Raw genomic sequence first — 19899 nt, forward strand, 5'->3', positions numbered from 1 at the left:
GTGAACCTAATAATTCAAATGGGTATACTATTCCAGAGGTAAGCAAGTGGACTATACAGTAGTTGGCTACCTTTAATGTCCCGGAAAGGAGATGCTACTTGAAACTGTATTGGGCGGTGCTGGGCTGTCAGCCACTAGGCCCTGCTCCCAAATGCAGTGATTCACAGGTCTATGGGAGGGGACAGGGCTAAGTGCCTAAATCACATTATTTACCCCTGCCTATTCCGTATACTGCCACAATTCAATGTATAATCTCTTAATCCTGCTTGCTTTATTAGGAAGCGGGCAGGATGCATGAGATCTGGCCACTCTTTCATAGTACAGGGGACTGCAATGAGACTCACGCAACTTGTGGGAGAATAGGAAAGTAGGAAGTGGACACAAAACTAATAGATTGTTCATTAGTTGAAATCCATTTGTGCAGAATTTTACTTACTGTATCTATAGATTCTAAATCAAACTTTTTTAGGGTGGAGCTCTCATTACTTTAAGCTTCTAAAACTGCATATTTTAAAGGAAAGAAGCTCAGCCCTGTGGCATTTGAATGATGGCACATAACTTGACATTTGTGTCAGTTAATCTGTACATTTTATATAGATTGTAGATTGCCCAAACTGAGTAATTACTGTTAGAGACCCGGGAAAGGTGAAAGCATCACTTTTTCCTTTAAAACCTATCCATAGGATATTGGCACACTGGCACCTATCCGGCCTGCCTTACCATTGTGCCTTTGGAAAGGCTACCAAGCACGTTCAAGCTGAGGTTACTCCAAGTGTTGTGCCTGATATCTGAGAGGCTCTGTTGAGCACATACTGTACATCCACTAAAAGTATACTATTAAGGGAGTTTTTGCTATGATTTTTTTAATATTACTGTGGTGGTTGGAGATGGAAACCACAAGGTTAACAGAAGTGAACTTTGTGAGAGAGAGGGAGAGAGAGACCGCATCAGAGAGATAGAGAGAGTGGGAGAGAAAGACAGTATCAGGGAGAAAGAGACAGTGTCAGGGAGAGTTAGAGGGAGGGAGAGAGACAGTGTCAGGGAGAGTGAGGGAGGGAGAGACACAGAGTCAGGGCGAGAGAGAGGAAGAGAGAGATTGTCAGAGACATAGTGTTGGAGGGAGAGACAGTGTCAGGGAGAGAGGAGACAGAGAGGGAGTGTGTCAGGAAGAGAGTGAGAAATGGTCATCAGGGAGAGAAACAGTATCAGGGAAAGAGGAAAAGAGAGAGACACGCAAGAGAGAGTGTCAGGGAGAGAGAGGGGAGGGGAGCGAGCACTCCCTGACTCCAGCAGAAGCAGATGACTTCCCAGCATTAGCAACTGCCCCCTAAGTACCCGCAAATGGTGGCACACAGAGAGAGCCAGGTAGCTCCCCCCCCACCCGCCCCCACAGACTTATGCCACAGACTGCCTTTCTTAGCCCTGGGGGGGGGGGAGGGGGGTGAAGGGAAGCTACGTGCCTTGGAGACATTCTGTGACTGGCTGCCCTCGAAGCAGCCTGGGCCCCATAGCAGCTCACCCCCTGCACCCACGGTAGTTACACCAGTGGCTCTGTGGAATATTGTAAGATATCAACATCAGCAACCAGGATAAATGTACAAATACCCTAAGTAGGCTAACTTAATAATATAAGTGTACTGTTTTGTTTTAAAATCAGATGAGGTGATTGGCTGCATCATTAGTAGAGTATATTGCTTTATCTTACCACAGTTGCCCATGATGGCTTTCCCCCGTGGACTCCTATGCAGTACAGCAGCATAAGAATAGTTGTAAATACAAAACAAGTGACAGAAACGAACATGACCCATCCTTGAACTAGTGCAGTGTTAGGCAATGTTGTAGAAGCGACCAAAATCCATACTAGGCCACCAAATATCTATAAAGAAAAGAAAATACATGTTTGGTTCATTGTAGTGACTTCAAGATGATATTGCAAATAGCAAGAGTTGAACATAAAATTTCCATGGTCTGTAATTTGTCAGAATTCAATAAGAACATTTTTCTTCCTCCCAAACGATCTTAATAAGAGTAACCACAGTAACATTTTAAACAAATATACATTTTAAACAGCTAACCCATCACAGCAGCTTTTTATGTTTGAAAGAAAAATATAAATGACCATATAAAAGTATATAATGCCACTGGGCTAATATCTCAAATACTTTAGAGAACTGGACCATAAGAGATTTGCTCATTTAAAAAAAAAAAATGTGTTTAAAAGACAAATCTAAATTAGCATATAAAGAAAGAGCATTGGAATAATATCACAATAGTTTGAAAAACCTGACCATAAAATATTTGCTCATCTATAACAATAACTAAAACTTAAGATGCCAAGGGAAAAACACACATATTTTAGCAATTTTGTATTTTTTTAATGAACTTTGCCACTAATGAAGGCTAAGGGGGTATTCAATCACCTGAGAAGAAACATCGGGCACGAAAAACTGACAGTTTTTACGATTTTTCCCGATGTATCACCCGTATTTTTTTATAGGCTATCCAATTTGGTCACTTGTAAAAAATATATATATTTCAGTGAAACCTGTGTGTTTTTGGTAGAAATAGCCCCGAGGCAGGTGAAACAAAATCCCTGATTACCTATGGCTCGTGCCGGCTTATCAGGGCTAATAGGATAGCCCCCGGCGAGACAATTAGGTGCAGTAATTGACCGCGGCTAAGTGGATACCCCCTAACTGTCTATTAGTTGCTTATGTGGTCCTCGTAATTGATAAGTGTCTAGATCTCCACACTGATCCCACACTACAGTGTAAATTGAAACCTCAGGGGTTCCTATTGTTATACCTTCAGCATATATGTTTGTTTTATACCTCTTTCAGCCTAATAAGGGGGTACACATGGAGCGACATTCACTTAATTTCTAAGCAATCTAACTAGATTGCTTAGAAACTAAGAACACATCGATCCGTGTGTAGGGGTGCCGGCGACAGCGATGCGTGGTCCCGCGCGTCGCTATCGCCAGTGCTAGATTGGCCAGCATGCAGGCACAATCTAGCAGGTCGCTCATTTCACCACTGGGTGAAATAAGCGTCCCCCCTTCCACCCCCTCGCTCAGCTCAGCACACATCGCGCTGTGCTGAGTGGGGAGAGATGTGTACTGAGCAGTTCACTCACCACACATCTCCCTCAACATCTCCCATCTGTACTGCCCCTTAGCTTAATTCTGAACTACTCATGCTACTATAGTAGCTCCGTAGTGCATTCTGGGTAAATCCTAGGCAATCTCCATTTTAATTCCCTCATGCGCTCAACTAGAGATGGACATGAATTCATTTTCTGCTCAGCATAGCATCGATTATAAGAGATTGGGGCAGTTGTATTAAGCCTGGAGAAGTGATAAAGCAGTGATAAGTGTAAATTTCCAATCCAATATAAAAATCCAATATGTAAATGTAGTTAGGAGCTGATTGGCTGGTGCGTTATCACCTTGCACTTATCACTGCTTTATCACTTCTCCAGGCTTAATACATCTGCCCCTCTGACCTAAAATCTACCACCATATACTGTATCTGCCGACAGTATGTATGCCAGCTGTATTATTTTACACTGATACTGGTTCTCCTTCTGTGTTCAGAAATTTCTGTTTGCGTACATTAGCTATGTTATGTGGTGATGCAGTTATATGACCGGCGGTCGGGAGGTCACCTGAACCCAACGTGTCATGTTTGCATTGCATTATATCTGTGCATACTGTAATTGCATTCTATTGTTTGTATTCACAGTTTTACCAATGTCCTCTACTATATTATACTGTAAATACCATTCTTCAGATCATCACATCTGACTGGATTGTTGGAAATCAGGGGAGGTTATGCTGTATTCCTATACAGGTTGAGTATCCCTTATCCAAAATGCTTGGGACCAGAAGTATTTTGGATATCGGATTTTTCCGTATTTTGGAATAATTGCATACCATAATGAGATATCATGGCGATGTGACCTAAGTCTAAGCACAGAATGCATTTGTGTTTCATATACACCTTATACACACAGCCTGAAGGTCATTTTAGCCAATATTTTTAACAACTTTGTGCACTAAAAAAAGTGTGTGTACATACACACAATTAATTTATGTTACATATACACCTTATACACACAGCCTGAAGGTCAGTTAATACAATATTTTTAATAACTGTTTGTATTAAACAAAGTGTGTGTTCATTAAGCCATCAGAATACAAAGGTTTCACTATCTCAGTCTCACTCAAAAAATTCTGTATTTCGGAATATTCCGTATTTCGGGATATTTGGATATGGGATACTCAACCTGTATTTTTTATCAAAGAGGAGTTAGTGAGGGCAGAATACCTATATTATCAAAACACTGGGGGCCTGATGCTGGGTTGCATGTAATGCAAACACAATTCCAGGCACCTGCAGCATATGGAATGTGAGTGGAATGCTAATGTGGCTATATGTCCGTAAAACTCCATATTCCGGGGTAAATGTATTAATGCTCGTCATGGGGAAGAAGTGGTATCAGCGCATGTTATGTGCACTATACTGCTTCTCCCCCATGTAAGACGGCTGCGGAGTGTGCATAGTGACAGGGATAGCAGGCCGATATGTGAGGGCAATGATGACCGTTCTGACACCTGCAGCTGACGATTTCGACAGCTGCAGGTGACGATGCCCATACACCACAGCAGGAACAGAGGTGTATCTGGCTGTGGAGGGTGCTGGCTCAGGAGTGCGCAGGAGACCTCGTGTGAGTTGCGAGATCCCACGCAGCACACTGGAGCCGGCCCGGGCAATTAGACACAGCGCTTCGGCGCTGAGCTGATGTGCTGTGAGGTCAGGGCGACATCGTCGGAGGGGGGAGCTCTTGCCCCCCCCCCCCCTGCTTCGGCATATAAGATGTAAATAAATCTTGTCGATGTCCCTTCCTGCTTCGCCTCGGTAGTGTTATAGCGGCACGATCCATGCAGCTATAATACATTTACGTACCTATGCAATCGTACCACTCCACTCCTCCATTGACAAGAGCATTTGTCATGCCTAACATCAGAGACAGTAATAATTACCCAGGCCTGTTGGAAGGGCCCAGCAGGGGCCTGGGCCAGCTGCTTATGGGAACAAATGTCTCCCTTTGCGGTGTATATAGTATTTTCCATTCATTTTTTTTAGGAAGAGGTATGGCCATGCTTCATTGATTTAGCCACACCCACCATCAATACCTGGACCCTGTGGATGTTTCATAGACCCTATCATCAGCACTAACACCTAAAGACAGGCGATGCAACTGAATTTGACATCCACTTTGCACATGCACGACCTAGAATAGGCAGTAACTCTGGCCACATGCCCATGATACATCCATGGAATGGTTTCCTTATGTGTATACTAGTGATGTGCACCGGACATTTTTCGGGTTTTGGATGTTTTGGTTTTGGATTCGGTTCCGCGGCCGTGTTTTGGATTCGGACGCGTTTTGGCAAAACCTCCCTGAAAATTTTTTGTCGGATTCGGGTGTGTTTTGGATTCGGATGTTTTTTTTACAAAAAACCCTCAAAAACAGCTTAAATCATAGAATTTGGGGGTCATTTTGATCCCATAGTATTATTAACCTCAATAACCATCATTTCCACTCATTTCCAGTCTATTCTGAACACCTCACACCTCACAATATTATTTTTAGTCCTAAAATTTGCACCGAGGTCGCTGTGTGACTAAGCTAAGCGACCCAAGTGGCCGACACAAACACCTGGCCCATCTAGGAGTGGCACTGCAAAGAAAAAAAGAGGTGTACCAAGGTCGCTGGATGGCTAAGCTAAGCGACCCAAGTGGCCGACACAAACACCTGGCCCATCTAGGAGTGGCACTGCAGTGTCAGACAGGATGGCACTTCAAAAATATAGTCCCCTAACAGCACATGATGCAAAGAAAAAAAGAGGTGCAATGAGGTAGCTGTGTGACTAAGCTAAGCGACCTAAGTGGCCGACACAAACACCTGGCCCATCTAGGAGTGGCACTGCAGTGTCAGACAGGATGGCACTTCAAAAAATAGTCCCCAAACAGCACATGATGCAAAGAAAAATGAAAGAAAAAAGAGGTGCAAGATAGAATTGTCCTTGGGCCCTCCCACCCACCCTTATGTTGTATAAACAGGACATGCACACTTTAACAAACCCATCATTTCAGCGACAGGGTCTGCCACACGACTGTGACTGAAATGACTGGTTGGTTTGGGCCCCCACCAAAAAAGAAGCAATTAATCTCTCCTTGCACAAACTGGCTCTACAGAGGCAAGATGTCCACCTCCTCCTCATCGTCCGATTCCTCACCCCTTTCACTGTGTACATCCCCCTCCTCACAGATTATTAATTCGTCCCCACTGGAATCCACCATCTCAGGTCCCTGTGTACTTTCTGGAGGCAATTGCTGGTGAATGTCTCCACGGAGGAATTGATTATAATTCATTTTGATGAACATCATCTTCTCCACATTTTCTGGAAGTAACCTCGTACGCCGATTGCTGACAAGGTGAGCGGCTGCACTAAACACTCTTTCGGAGTACACACTGGAGGGGGGGGGCAACTTAGGTAAAATAAAGCCAGTTTGTGCAAGGGCCTCCAAATTGCCTCTTTTTCCTGCCAGTATACGTACGGACTGTCTGACGTGCCTACTGGGATGCGGTCACTCATATAATCCTCCACCATTCTTTCAATGGTAACAGAATCATATGCAGTGACAGTAGACGACATGTCAGTAATCGTTGGCAGGTCCTTCAGTCCGGACCAGATGTCCGCACTCGCTCCAGACTGCCCTGCATCACCGCCAGCGGGTGGGCTCGGAATTCTTAGCCTTTTCCTCGCACCCCCAGTTGCGGGAGAATGTGAAGGAGGAGCTGTTGACGGGTCACGTTCCGCTTGACTTGACAATTTTCTCACCAGCAGGTCTTTGAACCTCTGCAGACTTGTGTCTGCCGGAAAGAGAGATCCAACGTAGGTTTTAAATCTAGGATCGAGCACGGTGGCCAAAATGTAGTGCTTTGACTTCAACAGATTGACCACCCGTGAATTCTGGTTAAGCGAATTAAGGGCTCCATCCACAAGTCCCACATGCCTAGCGGAATCGCTCTGTTTTAGCTCCTCCTTCAATCTCTCCAGCTTCTTCTGCAAAAGCCTGATGAGGGGGATGACCTGACTCAGGCTGGCAGTGTCTGAACTGACTTCACGTGTGGCAAGTTCAAAGGGTTGCAGAACCTTGCACAACATTGAAATCATTCTCCACTGCGCTTGAGTCAGGTGCATTCACCCTCCGTTGCCTATATCGTAGGTAGCTGTATAGGCTTGAATGGCCTTTTGCTGCTCCTCCATCCTCTGAAACATATAGAGGGTTGAATTCCACCTCGTTACCACCTCTTGCTTCAGATGATGGCGGGGCATGTTCAGGAGTGTTTGCTGGTGCTCCAGTCTACGGCACGCGGTGGCTGAATGCCGAAAGTGGCCCACAATTCTTCGGGCCACCGACTGCATCTCTTGCACGCCCCTGTCATTTTTAAATAATTCTGCACCACCAAATTCAATGTATGTGCAAAACATGGGAAGTGCGGGAATTTGCCCACATGTAAAGCCCGCACAATATTGGTGGCGTTGTCCGATGTCACAAATCCCCAGGAGAGTCCAATTGGGGTAAGCCATTCTGCGATGATGTTCCTCAGTTTCCGTAAGAGGTTGTCAGCTGTGTGCCTCTTATGGAAAGCGGTGATACAAAGCGTAGCCTGCCTAGGAACGAGTTGGCGTTTGCGAGATGCTGCTACTGGTGCCGCCGCTGCTGTTCTTGTTGCGGGAGGCAATACATCTACCCAGTGGGCTGTCACAGTCATATAGTCCTTAGTCTGCCCTGCTCCACTTTTCCACATGTCCGTGGTTAAGTGGATATTGGGTACAACTGCATTTTTTAGGACACTGGTGACTCTTTTTCTGAGGTCTGTGTACATTCTCGGTATCGTCTGCCTAGAGAAATGAAGCCTAGATGGTATTTGGTACCGGGGACACAGTACCTCAAGCAAATCTCTAGTTTCCTGTGAATTAACGGTGGATACCGGAAACACGTTTAACACCACCCAGGCTGCCAAGGCCTGAGTTATCCGCTTTGCAGCAGGATGACTGCTGTGATATTTCATCTTCCTCGCAAAGGATGGTTGGACAGTCAATTGCTTACTGGAAGTAGTACAAGTGGTCTTCCGACTTCCCCTCTGGGATGACGATCGACTCCCAGCAGCAACAACAGCAGCGCCAGCAGCAGTAGGCGTTACACTCAAGGATGCATCGGAGGAATCCCAGGCAGGAGAGGACTCGTCAGACTTGACAGTGACATGGCATGCAGGACTATTGGCTTTCCTGTCTAAGGAGGAAATTGACACTGAGGGAGTTGGTGGTGTGGTTTGCAGGAGCTTGGTTACAAGAGGAAGGGATTTAGTTGTCAGTGGACTGCTTCCGCTGTCACCCAAAGTTTTTGAACTTGTCAATGACTTCTGATGAATGCGCTGCAGGTGACATATAAGGGAGGATGTTCCTAGGTGGTTAACGTCCTTACCCCTACTTATTACAGCTTGACAAACGCAACACAAGGCTTGACACCAGTTGTCCGCATGTTGTGTACACCAGTGCCTGCAGGAAAGTACTGGTGTCAGAACTGTTATGCACAACAAATGGACTCACAGACAGACTGGGGAATATGACATAACGTACACAGAAGGTGATAGGGTAACAAAATACACACAAAGTGAACAGAGAATCCCAGAGGCTAAGGAACTGGGTATCTCCCTTGTATTAGAAATGCTCAGATGGGAAAAGCAAGATGTTGTGTTTTAATACATAGAGAACCCGAAATGCTGTTGCTAAGGGCAACAGCAAAACCCTAAAGGGTTACCAACGGGTGTGGCAGTAAACTCCTTGGTCAGAGATGGAATGATAGACACAAGGAGAGTCTCCACAATCCTAATTCTCACTTGCAGTGCACAGGTTCAGTTTACTGCCACTAAACTGACCCCTGACACCTAGCACAGTGAGACAGGATTAGACAGGCAAGTCTTAGAATACAGCCGCAAACTTGCTGAGTTCACAGAGTAGTAACAGAACCCCAGCAAGCTAAACGACTGACTCCAGTCTTACTGCTAGGTCTGGATTGGCAGAGTGTAATACCAAATCCCCAGGCCTATTTGCAGTAAGCAACAAACAAATACAAAGCTACACAGTACTGGCTAACTTTCAGGAACTGACTAACCAACAAAGATTCAGCAGCATCTGCTTAACCTGGAAAGAGGCCTTATAAAGCAGGTGCTGTCCACGCCCCACTCAGACCTCACAGACTGTGAGCACAAAAACCAGCACCGGATCCCCTGCCGTGCACAGAGCCTATAACCACTGCACAGCAAAAGACCCGAACCGGAGTATCAGCTGCGCTCAGGTTACTCCGCTAGTACTTGTCTCCCGGTTGCTATGACGACGTGGCAGCACAGGGCAGGAGACCCTAACACCGCATTTGTGTTAAAATAATTCCACACCGAAGAGGTGATTTTTTTTTGTAATTTGACCAGGCATGTCAATGGCCATATTCTTCCTATGGACAACAGGTGTCAAGCAGGTGCCTGACTTAAACAAACCACCTCACCATCAGAATCCTCCATGTCAATTTCCTCCTCAGCGCCAGCAACACCCATATCCTCATCCTGGTGTACATCAACAGTGACATCTTCAATTTGACTATCAGGAACTGGACTGCGGGTGCTCCTTCCAGCACTTGCAGGGGGCGTGCAAATGGTGGAAGGTGCCACCTCTTCCCGTCCAGTGTTGGGAAGGTCAGGCATCGCAACCGACACAATTGGACTCTCCTTGGGGATTTGTGATTTAGAGGAACGCACAGTTCTTTGCTGTGCTTTTGCCAGCTTAAGTCTTTTCATTTTTCTAGCGGGAGGATGAGTGCTTCCATCCTCATGTGAAGCTTAACCACTAGCCATGAACATAGGCCAGGGCCTCAGCCGTTCCTTGCCACTCCGTGTCATAAATGGCATATTGGCAAGTTTACGCTTCTCCTCAGACGCTTTTAATTTAGATTTTTGTGTCATTTTACTGAACTTTAGTTTTTTGGATTTTACATGCTCTCTACTATGACATTGGGCATCGGCCTTGGCAGATGACGTTGATGGCATTTCATTGTCTCAGCCATGACTAGTGGCAGCAGCTTCAGCACGAGGTGGAAGTGGATCTTGATCTTTCCCTATTTTACCCTCCACATTTTTGTTCTCCATTTTTTAATGTGTGGAATTATATGCCAGTAATATATCAATAGCAATGGCCTACTACTATATATACTGCGCACAACTTAAATGCACCACAGGTATGGATGGATAGTATACTTGACGACACAGAGGTAGGTAGAGCAGTGGCCTACTGTACCGTACTGCTATATATTATATACTGGTGGTCAGCAAAATTATGCACTGTCCTACTACTATATATATACTGCGCACAACTTAAATGCACCACAGGTATGGATGGATAGTATACTTGACGACACAAAGGTAGGTAGAGCAGTAGTCTACTGTACCGTACTGCTATATATTATATACTGGTGGTCAGAAAATTATGCACTATCCCCCAACTACTGCGCACAACAACTAAAATGCACCACAGGTATGGATGGATAGTATACTTGACAACACAGAGGTAGGTAGAGCAGTGGCCTACTGTACCGTACTGCTATATATTATATACTGGTGGTCAGCAAAATTATGCACTGTCCTACTACTATATATATACTGCGCACAACTTAAATGTACCACAGGTATGGATGGATAGTATACTTGATGACACAGAGGTAGGTAGAGCAGTGGCCTACTGTACCGTACTGCTATATATTATATACTGGTGGTCAGCAAAATTATGTACTGTCCTCCTACTACTGCGCACAACAACTAAAATGCACCACAAGTATGGATGGATAGCATACTTGACGACACAGAGGTAGGTTGAGCAGTGGCCTACTGTACTGTACTGCTATATATTATATACTGGTGGTCAGTAAAATTATGCACTGTCCTCCTACTACTGCACACAACAACTAAAATGCACCACAGGTATGGATGGATAGTATACTTGACGACACAGAGGTAGGTAGAGCAGTGGCCTACTGTACCGTACTGCTATATATTATATACTGGTGGTCAGCAAAATTATGCACTGTCCTACTACTATATATATACTGCGCACAACTTAAATGCACCACAGGTATGGATGGATAGTATACTTGACGACACAGAGGTAGGTAGAGCAGTGGCCTACTGTACCGTACTGCTATATATTATATACTGGTGGTCACTGGTCAGCAAAATTATGCACTGTCCTCCTACTATATACTACAATGCAGCACAGATATGGAGCGTTTTTCAGGCAGAGAACGTATAATACTGGTGGTCACTGGTCAGCAAAACTCTGCACTGTCCTCCTACTATATAATACTGGTGGTCCCCAGTCCCCACAATAAAGCACACTGAGCACAGATATTTGCAGCACACTGAGCACAGATATGGAGCGTTTTTCAGGCAGAGAACGTAGATATTTGCAGCACACTGAGCACAGATATTTGCAGCACACTGAGCACAGATATTTGCAGCACACTGAGCACAGATATTTGCAGCACACTGAGCACAGAAACTGAGAGAACGCCAGCCACGTCCTCTCACTATCATCTCCAATGCACGAGTGAAAAATGGCGGCGACGCACGGCTCCTTATATAGAATACGAATCTGGCGAGAATCCGACAGCGGGATGATGACGTTCGGGCGCGCTTGGGTTAACCAAGCAAGGCGGGAGGATCCGAGTCTGCCTCGGACCCGTGTAAAATGGGTGAAGTTCAGGGGGGTTCGGATTCCGAGGAACCGAACCAGCTCATCTCTAGTGTATACACTTTGTTGCTGCACATATGCCATCCAGTATCACCAGTTGAGCCATTGCAGAGAACAGACTGACATGCGGATGACTCTGAATCGATCAAGTTCACAAAGATGCACATGCAGCCCACATTGCATGCGCAGTATGCTAAAAATCACAAGGTACAGCTGCATTCAGACTTGTGTGTGACTCAAAATCAGGTCCTATGGCTACCAACTGTGTTAGCAGCCTCCATCTATGTGCTAGATAGGATTAAGGATATAATATTGGACTAATTCTTTCTTTTGGACATTTCTCTATACATTTCCAGTTGCTTAAGGACTTACAAGTGACTTGATTCCATGTGCAGGATTGCACCATCTCCAAAACGTTTAGCAAGTTATCATTTATGTAATTTTATTCTTGTACATAGCTATACTCTCTCCTGAGTATACTAAAGAAATTAATACCCATTTGGGAAACTCATGAGTACCCATTAGTACCAGTGGCGTGCGGTGAGGTCAGTGGCTGGTGAGGCACTACAGCCATAATGTACGCCGCATCCTGCCGATGACCCCTACCGCCTCCGAGCCAATGCCCGCTGCCACCGCCAATGGCTTACAAACTCGCCCACCATCAACTGACCCAGCCCTCCGACACTAATTTGCATCTCAGTCCGATGCCGCCAATGCCCGCTGCCTGCCTGCTCATCATACTTGTTGTATATTGTACATTTTTATAGAAAAAAAAAAATAGTGTTTGGGACTGGGAAGGGAGTGGGAGGAGGGCATGAATGCAATTTTTTTGTCCAGGGCTTCCATTAACTTAATGGAAAAGGGTCTGAATGGGTTAAAAAAATGTAAAAAAAAAAATGCGTGAGGTCCCCCCTCCTAAGTATAACCAGCCTCGGGCTCTTTGAGCCGGTCCTGGTTGTTTAAATACTGGGGGAAAAATTGGACAGGGGTTCCCCATATTTAGACAACCAGCACCGGGCTCTTAGTCCGGTCCTGGTTCCAAAAATACGGGGAACAAAAGATGTAGGGGTCCCCCATATTTTTAAAACCAGCACTGGGCTCCACTAGCCAGGGACATAATGCCTCAGCCAGGGGACACATTTATGTAGGTCCCTGTGGCCGTGGCATTACCCCCCCAACTAGTCACCCCTGGCCGGGGTTCCCTGGAGGAGTGGGGACCCCTTAAATCAAGGGGTCAACCCCCCTCCAGGCACCCAAGGGCCAGGGGTGAAGCCCGAGGCTGTCCCCAGCACCCCTGGGCGGTGGGTGCCGGGCTGATAGTTATGTGTGTAAAAAAAAGAATATTGTTTTTTGTTGTGGAACTACAAGGCCCAGCAAGCCTCCCCCGCTTGCTGGTACTTGGAGAACCTCAAGTACCAGCATGCAGGGAAATAACGGGCCCGCTGGTACCTGTAGTTCTACAACAACAAAAATACCCAAATAAAAACACAACTCACACACCGTGAAAGTAAAAATTTATTAAAACACACTTACACACTCACACATACTTACCTACATCCCACGCCGGTCACGTCCACTTGTCCAGTAGAATCCAATAGGGTAGGGGTACCTGTAAAAATGAACATTATACTTACAAACTGAGAGAGAGAGAGAGAGAGAGAGAGAGTGTGAGGGCGGGATGTACTAAGCAGTAATATAGCGGTAAAACCTGTTACCGGCCCGATGTCTTTTCCCCGTATGTTCTATTAATCCTCAGCCTACTGCACCGTCAGTTGCTTCTGCATCTCCTGTTACACGTGACTTCTTCGGCACGGTACCTGCTGTCATAGGTAGCCTATTGTTCCACCACGGGCACCGTATGTACGAACGTACAGGACCTGTCACCTCCAGGCATATGTGCCATCGTTTAATGATCGGAGGTGATGGGTCCCGTACGTTCGTATATACGGTGCCCGCGGTGGACCAATAGGCTACCTATGAGAGCAGGTATCGTGCAGAAGTCACGTGTAACAGGTGCAAGTGACAGCGTGGCAGGCTGGGGGTTAATTAAATACGGGGAAAAGATATTGAGCTGGTAGGACACACACACCCCCTAACTGCTGCTGGGTAGAGCCGCACGAGACACACACACACACACACACACACACACACACACACACACACACCCCTACCTGCTGATGCACACACACACACACACACCCCTACCTGCTGCTGCACACACACCCCCTCCCCCCTAGCTGCTGCTGCTGGACCCCCCCCCCCCCTTCACACACACACCTGCTGCTGCTGGACACACACACACTACCTCTGCTGCTGCTGGACGACCCCCCCCACCCCTACCGGCTGCTGCTGGACACACACACACACACACACACACACACACACACACACACAACACACACAAACACTACCTCTGCTGCTGCTGGACACCACCCTTACACACACACACCTGCTGCTGCTGGACACACACACACACACACACACACACACACACACACTACCTCTGCTGCTGCTGCTGGACGACCCCCCCCCCCCACCTGCTGCTGCTGGACACACACACACACAACACACACAACACACACAAACACTACCTCTGCTGCTGCTGGACACCCCCCCCCCCCCACACACACACACACACACACACCTGCTGCTGCTGGACACACACACACACACACACACACACACACACACATACACACACACTACCTCTGCTGCTGCTGCTGGATGACTCCCCCCCCCCCCCAAACCTTCCCTACCTGCTGCTGCTGGACACACACACACACACACACACACACACACACACACACAACACACACAAACAGTACCTCTGCTGCTGCTGGGGAGAGCCGCTTCGGTCAGCGGGAGGGTGGAGGAGGGGGAGAGCCGCACATCACGGCGCTTTGGTCAGCAGGAAGACGGAGGAGGTCGGGGGAGAGCCGCACTCCCGCCTACCTCCAGCGACACTCACCGCCGGGACCCGCCGCCTCCAGCGCCGCATGTGTGGGATTGGACAGCAGATCCAGCACTGGATCCGCTGTCCAATCACAGGTGCCTCGCTGACATGGGGGTGGTGTCCCTGTCAGCGAGGCACTTGTATAAGTGCCGCTTCCCCATCTGTTTTGAATGGGCTTTTACAGCCCAGTGCTTGGCCCCGCCCCCCGCTCAGTCCCGTTTCAATTCTGTATGAGAGGCACCTGCTGTCAGTGCCTCGCAAGCACATTAAACCGCAAAAATTATTAGAATTAATTAAAGAAGATACTTATGACACAGAATATGTGTCATAAGTATCTTCTTTATATTATTTTAATATTTTAATAATAATTTTAATAATTAATCACAGGGGATCCTGACTGCTTCCCATATACAGGTATCAGATAAGTGATAATTCTGTTTTCATTTTGGTATGCAGTTTGGCACGCTAATCCATGTTGCACTATATGACCTACTATTACCATACACAGTACAATTACTTTGTCCGCTTCCTGATTACATATGAATCATATCTTGTATTGCAGATATGAGGATACTGAGGTCCCCCACATCCACACTTCCTACCTGACAAAGGGCCTAATTCAGAGCCGATCCCTACTACAACAGCCATCGCACTCTGAAGCCATTTCTGGAGTGCGCACATGGGAGGGGCTTGCTAACGGCGTTAGAACGCCATTGGGAGGGCGTCGTCCGGATAATGCAGGCATGTCCGGAACATTGTGGGAGTGGGCCGCGGTGGCTGTGTGAGATCACACGCAGTCACTGTGACCCAGAACATGGCGGGTAGCCACCTGTCATCGCAGCTAGGCTGCGCAGGCAGGGAGCTACTCGCTGGGTGGTTTTGCACCTGTGCGGGGTAGAGCCTGACAAGCCCTGTGCTGGGCGTCCCCACACATGTCAGAGAATCTGATCGTAGATGTGCTAATTTTAGCACATCTACGATCCGCTCTAAATCACCCCCAAAGCCCTGTATTCTGATAATAAATATACAAGGGTTCAGCCGGCGCATGGGGTCCCGACATCTGAAATACCGATATATTAAAAAAGCTGACAGGGGTGGGTAAGGGGTGTTATACCTTCTCCCCCTACACTCTCCCATACCCCCCTAATCCTAACCCTCCCTACCTGCAGCCTAAGCCAAACCCTAACCTCCCCCTTAGTGCCTAACCCTAACCATCCCCCGTAAGTGCCTTAACCTAACCCCCCCTGCCGCAGGGATTCTGGCGTCGGTATTCTGACTGCTGGGATCCTGACTGCTTCCCATATACAGGACCATTATGATATATTAACATAGAAACATAGAACATGATGGCAGATGATGGCAGATAAGAACCACTTGGCCCATCTAGTCTGCCCCTTTTTTATCCTTTAGGTAAACTCAACATTAATTGATCCTTAGTTCTTTGTAAGGATATTCATATGCCTATACCAAGCATGTATTGTCTTTTAGTTGCCTTTCTTTGTACACTTGTACACTTCCACTTAGTGATAGCTGTCTCCTCTCACTGGTGAATGTAGCATTACCTTGTAGTAGCTGTACCTTCTTCTTGGGTTTTCGCAGAGAGGGGAGGTTAAAAATAGACTTTGCAACTATTGGTGGTGAACCAAACGATTTGCTTTATTATTATTTTTTCTCAATGTTAGTGCTTAGACGCGCCTTAAACAACATTTATTGACAGGAAATATCAATATCCGTGTCACTGTAATTAGTGCTATATTATAATAATATTCACTAATAAACTTAGACACATCAATAAAGCATTTATTGTACTGCAATCGCTGCTCTCAACTGCTTTCTCACTCCCTAAGGAAAATAAGGTTTAAAGTGCATATAACAATATTACTCATATTAACTGTCAAACAAAAAAATATATGGTAACACTGGTATAACAGCTGACTTCTTATTAATTGTTAACTCAGATACTATTAATTATACTTTTATAATAACTGTACTACGCAGTAAACTATGGCCATTCTGTTGGTGCACATGAAGTCTTTAGGGGTTAGTATGTCCCAGACTAGAAATAACGTCAATACAATATTGTTATGCCCTGCAGAGCTAGTTGATAACAAATATTTTACAATTTTTGTAATCCTTGGTAAATATCCAGAATTAATGTTCCATATACTGTGTCAACTTATCTGTGGTAAAGCTGTGCTGACTGTCCCTGTAATCCTATTCTTTTAGATGCAACGGAAACTGATGTCAATCTTCTTATTCACTATAGGTGACTATAATTTGTGAGGCGGAGTTTTCTGCAATTGACTTCTGCTGACATACTAACAGGCTGAATGGTGGCGCTAGCAACCAGTCTCTGTATCTGCACAGCGGTAGCGGTAAGTATATTTCTACATGTAGCTATATATTTAACTGTTCTTTTGCTGACTAGCTTGTAATTTTAAGTACGGTATGAAATAGTCAGGCCTGACAGATATTGGATTGAGAGTACTCTCTGTTTGTTTTTTGTTTTTTTCACTGAATAGCTGCAATCTCCTGCAATTGTATTACAAGTAATTCCCCTTCAATAGATGGCTCTCCGTCTTCACACTCAGTCTCTATGATGCTTCTGTAATCAAGTCCCTTCAGTTGGAGGCCCTTTTCTTACTGTTATGTAGCACAGCCCCACCCCCGACCTTATATGGAGTGTCGGTGGTTCTATCCCTTTGTAACACTCACAGTATTGATGTCTCTCGGTTGGTTAGAGAGGCTTGGTCACCTCCCGGAGGGTGTCGACAGTGGAGAACCTCCGCACTTCAGCTCCCCTTCTCCTTCTCGCGTCACCGCTACTAATTATGCCGCCGACGCCGGCTCCTGCTTCACACCACAGAAGCACCGGGGATCGGATGAAGTAAGTGGCGGTTTTTAGCTTCCTCCGGCTCCGTCCCGATCCGTTACTTCCCCTGCTCCCGTCCGCTCTCGCAGCGCAGCTCCACCGTCTAGTCAGCTCTCCTCAGTCAGGGACTCCCCAGCGGTTTATCTCCTCTCCTTTTTATCACCTCTTCCCCGGGCCCCGGATCAGTCCCGCTCCTTGCTTTACCCACGCGCCAGCTCCGATCCTCCTATTGGCTCTCCGATTAACCCCCACCAGCTTGCCAGTGCACCAGTCCTGGGGCCACGAGCCCATAAACTTCCTGGGACATTAATTATTTGGCTCAGACCACTTACCCTCCGTGAGGGTGACATGCTTGTTATTTATATCAAATTTTACCCTCTATGAGGGTATATACAGTTTAACAACTCTTATCATTAAGTGGTATTTTTATTAAATGAAACCCCATAAACTTTTACTTTAATCACTATATATATATATGTGACCATTTTTAGCATTGCCTTACCGATACAGGGTGTTACACACTCTGTAATGTATTTACAGTATATCCTTCTGGAGATATGGGGGGTAATTTAGAGTTGATTGCAGCAGCAAATTTGTTAGCAGTTGGGCAAAACCATGTGCATTGCAGGTGGGGCAGATGTAACATATGCAGAGAGAGTTAGATTTGGGTGGGTTATTTTGTTTCTGTGCAGGGTAAATACTGGCTGCTTTATTTTTATACTGCAATTTAGATTTCAGTTTGAATACACCCCGCCCAAATCTAACTTTCTGCACATGTTATATCTGCCCCCCCCCCCCCCCCCCCCCCACCCCTGCATTGCACATTGGGCCTAATTCAGACCTGGTTGCATGCAGGCTATTTTTTGCACTGCTGCGACCAGGTAAGTGGGTAATTGCTGTGCAGGGGTGCGATCGACTGTGCAGTCGAAAGTTTGTGCAGTTTCTGCACAGCCCAGGACTTACTCAGCCGCTGCGATGATCCTGGAAGAAGCAGACGTCAGGAACCCTCCCTGGAAACGGCCGGGCACGCCTGCGTTTTCCTGGACACTCCCTGAAAACAGTGAGTTGTCAATCTTCTTGCGTTCGCCGATGTGAACGCTTTCTTCGTTAGTTCCGTCGATCCGTGGCGACAGCTGTCACCGGCAACCGACGCGCCTGTACATTGCAGCCCACGCGCATGCGCTGTTCAGACCCGATCACACGGCTGCGAAAAAAGGCAGCGTGCGATCGGGTCTGAATGACCCCCATAGTTTTGCCCAACTGCTAACAAATTTGCTGCTGCGATCAACTATGAATTAGGCCCTTGGTCTCCAGAACTGAACACAATATTCCAGATGAGGCCGTACCAATGACCTATACTGTGGCATTATGACTGAATTTTTCTTGCTACTGATTCCTCTCCAAATGCAGCCAAGCATCTGACTAGCCTTCCTCCTTGCTGTGTTGCATTGCTTCCCTGCCTTTAGGTCACTTGAAATAGTGACTCCTAAATCCCTTTCCTCCTCAGTAGTTTCCAGTACCCATGATACTATATTTAGCCTTTGGGTTTTTTTAACAATAAGGTGTCTATTCAATTATTGTGCTTAACATTAACTATACCCTTTAAGCTAGCTTATCAACTAAAAATAACGACACGGACACAACTGCGTTGGATTAAATGGTCATTGAATTTATTAATTGGAATGACCTCACTCGTAGTGGGTGGCCAGGAAAACGCTACCACTAACCAGCTCTAGTCACGATCTTACAAAATGGCGGCGACTAAACGCCCCAACTGTCATGGGTGCGACTGAAACGCCCCATCTATATATATCAGCATAACCTGTGTTGCGAAGGTCTCACCACCCCTTCCTATAGCAGAGTGAGGACGCTCCCCAAGGAGGCGCCCTTCGCCCCCCCACAAGGGCAGGACACACTCGCCGTCCTTCAAAAGGGGTAAGTGCCCCACAACACCACTTATGCTACAAGTGACCGCTGGCCAGTAGCGCCTTCCCGCCCACTAAGTCTGAAAGAAAGATAATCGTAAGCCAAATTGAAAAGGGGCAAATTAGTGAGCCAATAGGGTGGGTGGGTGGGTGGGCTTCCAGACGACAAGAGGAAGCACTCTGGAAGTTTCTACCCTACATGAACTAAACACCTCCCCTACACTCACCGATAGGCTGGCCCTACCCAATTATCACTCACCCAAAACTCTGATCTGCC

At 46.5% G+C, this 19899-nt stretch overlaps 1 protein-coding gene across 1 annotated transcript in view; it reads right to left on the bottom strand.

Annotated features, from left to right (window-relative positions):
* MAL (mal, T cell differentiation protein) overlaps positions 1–19899 on the bottom strand; it is a 51906-nt gene that overhangs the window by 7234 nt on the left and 24773 nt on the right. Inside the window, exon 2 of the mRNA XM_063918079.1 lies at positions 1706–1876. Coding sequence (XP_063774149.1) covers positions 1706–1876 — 171 coding nt within the window. The remainder of the gene's footprint in view (positions 1–1705; positions 1877–19899) is intronic.

This window comes from Pseudophryne corroboree, chromosome 4 (assembly GCF_028390025.1).
Source record: "Pseudophryne corroboree isolate aPseCor3 chromosome 4, aPseCor3.hap2, whole genome shotgun sequence".
NCBI lineage: Eukaryota > Metazoa > Chordata > Amphibia > Anura > Myobatrachidae > Pseudophryne > Pseudophryne corroboree.